Genomic DNA, 7,455 nt, shown 5'->3' on the forward strand with positions numbered 1-7,455 from the left:
AAAAAAATCTCATTGTATCTACCAAAAAAGAAATCTCATTGTAATGTTAATTTTAATTGTGTCAGAAAATATACAAAACCAGTATTTAAAATCATGACAGTAACGATCCGGTTCAGAGTTGATGACATCAGGATACAAGATTTGAGCAAAGACGATCTTAAGGAATGGGGGTGGGCACTGAAATGAACTGAATCCGACATCGGAAATGCACAGAGAGTGACCAGGGGCTTGTTAGTAAAATGAGAATATAAAACCGTAAGATCCAAGATGTTGGGTTTGGACCAAAATGGACAATATCTACATGGTATTGGGTCAGGATGTTATTATTGGCATAAGAGCCGAATCTCCACATACAACGTGTGGGTCGGAAACAAACCAGATGGAAGCCGGTGGGCTTGTAACGACCACACTGGAGTAGAAGGCCTGAGCAAAGAGCAGCCCTAAAGGATGGCGATGATGGTAGAAATGAATTGAATCTCGCATCAAAAATGAAGAGAGAGTGACCGTGGCTTATTAGTAAGGTTTGAAATCCAATACATGTATATAAGTTTTAAAGCCGTGAGGCCCAAGGTGTTGGATTTGCGCCAAAGCGGATAATTTCTACATGGTATTGGGTCAGGATATTACAATTGGTATCAGAGCCGCCACATACAATGTGTGGTTTGGGAAGAACCAGATGGAAGTCAGTGTACCTATAACGATCCAGTCTGGAGTGGGTGGCGCTGGGGTAGAAAGCCTGAGCAAAGAGTGGTCCTAAAGGATGGCGATGAGGGCAAGAATAAATTGAATCCCACATCGGGAATGAAGAGAGAGTGACTGTAACTTGTTAGTAAGGTGGGAATCCAATACATGCAGACACGTTTTAAAACTGTGAGGCTCAAGGTGTTGGATTTGCGACAAAGAGGATAGTATCTATATGGTATTGAGTCAGGATATTACAGTTTCAATAAAAAAACTCATTGATCCAATTTGTTATGATCCGATCTGGAGTGGGTGAAACCATGGTAGAAGGTCTAAAGAAGGAGCGGCCTAAGGGATGGCGATGAGAGTATGCATGAACTGAATCCCATATTGGAAATGGAGAGAGTGTGATTAAAGCTTATTAGTAAGGTGTGTATTCAATACATGTAGACCCATTTTAAAAACGTGAGGTCCAAAATGTTGAATCTAGTCCAACATATTGGATTAGGTTGTTACAAATGGTTCAGAGCACACCGCGTATGATGTGTGGTTCAGGACGAACTAATCGGAAGCTAGTGGATTTGTAACGATTTGGTCTAGAGTGAAGGTCTGAGTAAGGAACGATCTAAAAAATGACAGTGTAGGTAGGAATAAATTGAATCATACATTGGAAACCAAGAAAGGATAACTAGACCTTAAAAAATAAATATTGTGAAGAGGGAGAAAACAATATTTTGAGAATTAAACAATTGGGGATAATATGGGTGGAATTATAAGAAACATAAAAGGGAAAAACCTAAATACTGTATGTAGCCAAAATTTTAGAGGGAAAAACAAAAGGTATTGACTATGGCAGATTGCAGAGTTACAGTGTATATATAGCAATTCCCAAGAATAGGAATCCTATCTTCCATAAATGAGTTTCCATTTTTGTTACTTATCATATGAAAAATAAAATACTCCAACTTGCTATATGCAAAATTCCAAAACACCCTCCCTCCCTCATTTATTTTAATCTACCCTACATCTACTGTCCTAATTTTATGCCCCATAAATTCACCCTTTATGGAATCAAGTAAATTTCTAATTTTTTCTCAAAAAAAATAAAATAAAAAAAAGTAATTTCTAAATGTTAGTATGAATCTAATATATACATAAAAGTTCAATTTGTCGCCATGGTTTCCAATTATCTAAAAATTTTCCTTAAAAAATAATTGTTTTTTTTCCTGAGTTTTTGTCTCTTTTATTTTACAATTTCAATGGTATTACAATAAAAGAATTGTGATTTCTCTTGTAGAAATTGATTTTTGTGAGATATTGAAACAACTTTATGAATTCAATTACCGTTTAGCATTTAAGCCATAATTCAAGCAATAACATAATTTTGGTAAACTGCAAAATCCTGCCCAATTTATAAGCACACTAATGTTTTGTGGTTTAAAAATTTTGCAAATAGAAATTTATTGTTTGATGATCTAATGATTTTTAGTCATTTTTTTTTGTTAAACTAATTTAGTTAATTTGTAAATCATGTCTTATATATTAAGTAGTTTGTAAAAACGGAAATTTTAATTTCTATATATATCGATTATTTCAATTGTAAATAACCAAGATAATAATTTTTTATGGAATGTCTGAATTTGTAAACTGTATAAATTATAAAGATGTATTTATAAGTTTTTAAACTAAGACCATCTCCAATGGTACTCTACGACCCGTTTGTTTACCGAGAAATATTGTGTAGAGAAATATTTTTCTGATTTTTTGGTATTTGTTACAGTGGAAAATAAATCAACGGGAAATTTTAGATCAGTCAACAAAAAAATATTATGAAGAAAATGAGGAAAATATTTTACCATTGTGAAAAGAGTAAAACATTTTTCAAAGCTTTTGGAACCCTACTATATTCATTCTTACCCTTTTGAAAAACAGTAGTCGCTCACCATTTCTATCAGGTTCTTCCTAATGTCAGTTGAACACTTTAAATCACATGATCTTCCGTTAAGGAAGTGGGATATCATCGTATGAGATACATGGGGAACACAGTGATGAATTTTTGTATTCTAATTCGCAGCGATAAAGTGTGCAAGAGAAAATATTTGGTTGCCGCTTTGGATTGAATCAGATTTCAATTACCTAGTTCTGATGTTAAATTTTCTTTCTACTTCAATTCATTGGGAGTTTAAACATGATTGGTTTCGGTGCTTGAACATTATTAAGAGCAAAGTTCATGCCTCTCATATTTATCGCGAGAATTACACTGTTGCTGATAGCTTTACAAATTTTGATGTTTCTGCTACACACGAACACCACCGATGGTTTTCTTATTCGCGTTTTTGTTCTTCCTTTATTTACAAGGATATTACTAGAATATAATTTTTTCTGCATTCTTTAGCTTTTGGTTCCTATGCGTTGTTTTGCATTATGTATTTTTTCTTCTTTTCTTTTAATAAAACTGATTCCTAGTACCTAAGGCGGGGAAATACTAATTTTATTTTAATAAAAATAACATTGTCAAATATTAGACATTATACGAATTAAAAAAAATAAAAACACAAAAATAACAACAATAAAATAAATAAATAGTATAAAAAATTATAAATCAAAATAGTTTGTTAAATAGTTATAATAATAATTATAATTTTATTGTAGTAAATTTTATTGTAATTATTGTTAATGAAATAAAAATATTAAATTTTAAAATATGACAAAATTTAATTTCAAATATTTTGATTAATAATAAAAAGAATATAAATAGTATATGAAAATCAATACAATAATAATATAAAATATTATTTGTCAAAAAAAATATTTTTTTTTGGATTATAAATAAAATAAATAGTTGGAGAAATATTATTGCAATAACTGTATAATTGAGAATAGATTACGAAAAAAAGAATTTGAGTAGGAAATATAGATTTCGTGGTCGAAGATGAACTGATGTCGACATTTTTCTATCCATGAACTGCAATTTTTTTGTTTTTTTATAAATATATCTTTTAATTGGGAAGACTATTCTATCTACAGTGTAATAGACTACAGAGCTTGTAGAATATGCAGAAGTCATATCATGAAGTGTCCTTCCCAGAAAAGTAGGCCCAATCTAAGCCTCATCATTATTAAGGGACAGTGACAATATTTACTCAACAGCAATTTTAATTTTAGGGCGGTTCGGTACACTACGCATCCAGTCTGGGTGAGAATCCGAAAAAGGGTCCAATGAGGATGTACTGGAGGCAAGTCTTTCCCTGCCAATTTATTTGGCAAGAGGCCGTTCTTAAAACTCGAACCGTGACCTCTTGATCACACGACAACAACGTTTACCGTTGTGCCAAGGCTCACCCTTTTTATAGAAATATTATTATTAAAAAAATAATCAAACAAAACTTGCTCACATGAGTGTGTTCATGAACATTATAATCGAGTTTTTTCATAAACTTATAATATAGCATTTTCGCAAGCTTCCGAGCCGAGTTTCACCGTATTCAAGCTCGGCTTGTTTATAAATTGAACCAAACACGATCGAATTTTTATTGACCCGAACACCAAGCCGCTAATGAGCGATTCGGGTCATCTACGGCCCTAATTATCCCTGATGTTAATAATTGGATATATGAAGAATTGAGAGTGCAAAAATAATGAATAGGTGGAATTTGATGGAGTTATGTCCATATATTATTGCATGTGAATCAATATTTTGTATGAATTAGACATAAAATCTGAAATTCACGGGTATGAAATATTATATTATATTATATAATACAGTAGCTAGGACTTCAATAATTCAAGTGAGAGATAAAGTAAGAATTTGGTATTTATGGGCAGCTCTTTCCATCGATGAACAAGAGCCTCTTCTCTTCACAGAATTTATGTCATTCACACACACATACTCCTTCTGTCTTTCCCTTATTAATTTCCACAATTAGCCAAAAAAAGAGACCATGGATTGCTTTGTTGGGAAGAGAAAGAGCAAGAGCAGAAGTAAGAGCAAGAGGAATCAATATGAGAAACAGCTGAGAGGGCTAAATGGTAAAGTGAGAGTTCTTGAAGATGAAATGAAAGCAATGATGTGTGAAAGAGAGAAAGAAAGTAGAGGTTATGAGAGAGATGAAATGATTTTTGCATTCAAGGAAGATGAATGGAAACAAGAGAAGAAGAAACTTAAAGATGAAGTGAAAAGGTTGAGAAAAATGTTGGAAGATAAGAATAATTCAAGTGTTTTGGTGGAACAAATGAGGGAAGAGAGAATTTGGAGAGATGAAGCTGTTGAAAAATGGAAGAAACTTTATCTTGCTATCAAGACTGAGCTTGATGACCTTATTCTCAGGACTCATCCTGGTAATAAACTTCTCCTTTTTCTTTCCAGAATTTCGGGTTATCGTGTTGAAATCGTGTTATGTTATGTAAATGGTGTTTTGCAAACTATATAATATTTTTTGTTCATTATTTGAAAACATATTGGAGAATACTATTCTATGCAGTTTTGCAGAAATGATTAGAATGTTCTCTGTAGTTTAACTTTATTTCATGTCAAATAATTGGGCATTTCATAAATATTTTTAGAGTGCTTTCCACATCATGATTCTGATTGGTAGACATAATAAACAAAATATGATTTTTACATTGTTTATTTATTCTTCTTTTTTTACATCTAAATTAGTTCAATGATTTATGAAAAGATAAGAAACTTTTATCATCAACGAACTTTGCCTTGGACATGTTGATGGAAATTTCGTTATGTAATGTACAATTTCTACCCGTATTTCCACTCTATTCAGAATCCATAACGGATTTAACAGTAATGACAAAATCTGTGATCGGATTATCCTTGAATACCAAAAAAATCAGTAATTTATTAACATTTTCATGGATTAACTTTTTGTGTATTTGTTTCTGGCTCCGTCGCTGATAAAAGGGTGAATTTGACATACTCTTGATTTTTTTTTCTTTTTTTGTAGGGGATGGACTGTACAGGAAAGCAGAGAAAGAGGAAGTAATTGAAGAGCTAAAAAAGGAAGTGAAAAATAAGGAGAAAAGTATTGAAGAACTGAAGGAAAGATTAGGTTTATTGGAGAAGGAAGAGTACAAGAGAGCAAGAGAGGTTGATATACTTAGGCAAAGTTTGAGAATTATGACTAGTAAGAAGGTTCCCAATTTTCCTCTTACCAAACCTAAATTTGCATTTGTCAAACAGGCCATCAAAGCATGAATATTACAACTTGTATTTACTTCAAATTTAACTTGCAAACTTTTCACTGTTGTAATTTGCTTCACAGTCAAAGAATGCACTGCCAGGGACAGAAACAAATCCTCTTAATTAATAGTAAGGCAACAAAATAGTTAACAGCTATATTATGTTCATATAATATAGTTGTTTAGCTCGATAGTTATTAAGAAAGAATATATTTAACATCTACGTACAAAACATTATAATCTTATTAAATAGTACAATTTCAAATTTTATTTGCTATGCAATTTCATGTTAACCTTTAGCATTCTGATCCTAAGTATGAAACAATTGTTTGGTAAATGTTTGTTTGGTTAAGTTATGAAATAAATTTTAAAAACTTTATTTTGTATTCTTATTGTCTACTTTCAATTTATTTTTATTAAGCTATATAATTACTGTTAAATTTTGATTCATAATAATAATAACTGTTCAATTTATTTTGTATACAAATTATTTGTCGGAACCATTTCACCCGATACACAGAGGGATTAAAAACCTCCAAAATAAGAGACCTTAGTTAGACGACGCCTGGGCTGGCTGCAGCAGAGCCGCCCATGTTTGAGATAAAGGAGCATTGATTGCAAAAGAAGACAAGAAAATGTGGGACAGCATGTGAGATAAACACAACACAGTGCCATTAGATTCTCATCCACACTTGGTAAGTGAAACAACTCATCTTTCAAGTGGAGCTACACTCATCATATTATTATAACACATGTTCCACCTTAGCCCCATTTCACTTCACATAAGTGTCCGTTGACAAACTTACAACTCACTCCACTCCACTTCAACCATAAAGAATATATTCTTCCTACCCCTCCAACTTTCAAATTGAACAAAAAGTAGACTAAGACTGATTAGCTACGTGTCAAAGTAAATGAAAATTCGTCAAGTTTAAATATATATCATTTTAAACGAGTTCAGACAGTCAACGAGTCACTTTAAGCAAATTCAGAAAGCTAATAAATCACTTTAACCTAATTCAAAGAACTAATAAGACAATTAAATGAGATATCAACCTTAGAAAGTTAAGAAACAATAAATCACTTTAAGAAAATGGAGAGAGCCCATAACACAACTTTAAAAATTTAGAAAAACAATCAGATTACAAAAAAGATATAATATATTAAACCAAAAGGACTCCATTATATTAGTGCCCCAATAACTAGCTAACATGATTATCTCATGATTACAGCTAAACTTCATAACAGTGAGCATTTGAGGATGACCCAACATCGAATCATCCAGCATTACTCTACTTGAATCTCATATCATATTAACAAATTTAAACTCAATTCCACTCCTTCAAATCCCTTTTCGAGTAAACCTAAATTTCTCAACAAACAGGTTTTCCTTTTCTCCTAATTTGGAATAAAAAAAGAATTTAAGCTCTGCCAAGATAACTCGACTCAAACTCAAGATCGGCTCAAAATATTAATGAGCTTAGCACGAGCTTCTTTAAGATCGGCTCGAAAGGTCGTAAACATGCTCAATTATTTTTTAATTATTATATATATTTTATTAAGTTTTAATTCCAAATAAAA

The 7,455-nt window shown here is 31.9% G+C and overlaps 1 protein-coding gene across 1 annotated transcript; it reads left to right on the plus strand.

The window, feature by feature from the left end:
- The first annotated feature begins 4,425 nt into the window (after positions 1-4,425).
- LOC136220972 (uncharacterized) lies at positions 4,426-5,940 on the plus strand. Its single transcript, XM_066008845.1, has 2 exons — positions 4,426-5,019; positions 5,640-5,940. The coding sequence occupies exons 1-2, from the start codon at positions 4,623-4,625 to the stop codon at positions 5,888-5,890; spliced, it is 648 nt and encodes a 215-aa protein (XP_065864917.1). The 5' UTR covers positions 4,426-4,622; the 3' UTR covers positions 5,891-5,940.
- The last annotated feature ends 1,515 nt before the right edge of the window (positions 5,941-7,455 follow it).

The sequence above is a fragment of the Euphorbia lathyris genome, chromosome 2 (assembly GCF_963576675.1).
Source record: "Euphorbia lathyris chromosome 2, ddEupLath1.1, whole genome shotgun sequence".
Taxonomy (NCBI): Eukaryota; Viridiplantae; Streptophyta; class Magnoliopsida; order Malpighiales; family Euphorbiaceae; genus Euphorbia; species Euphorbia lathyris.

What these genes read in the sequence shown, in the direction of transcription:
- LOC136220972 (XM_066008845.1), top strand. Translation starts at nt 4,623, where the DNA reads ATGGATTGCTTTGTTGGGAAGAGAAAGAGCAAGAGCAGAAGTAAGAGC. An exon ending in TATTCTCAGGACTCATCCTG is followed by an intron (nt 5,020 to 5,639) that starts GTAATAAACTTC and finishes CTTTTTTTGTAG; the next exon opens with GGGATGGACTGTACAGGAAA.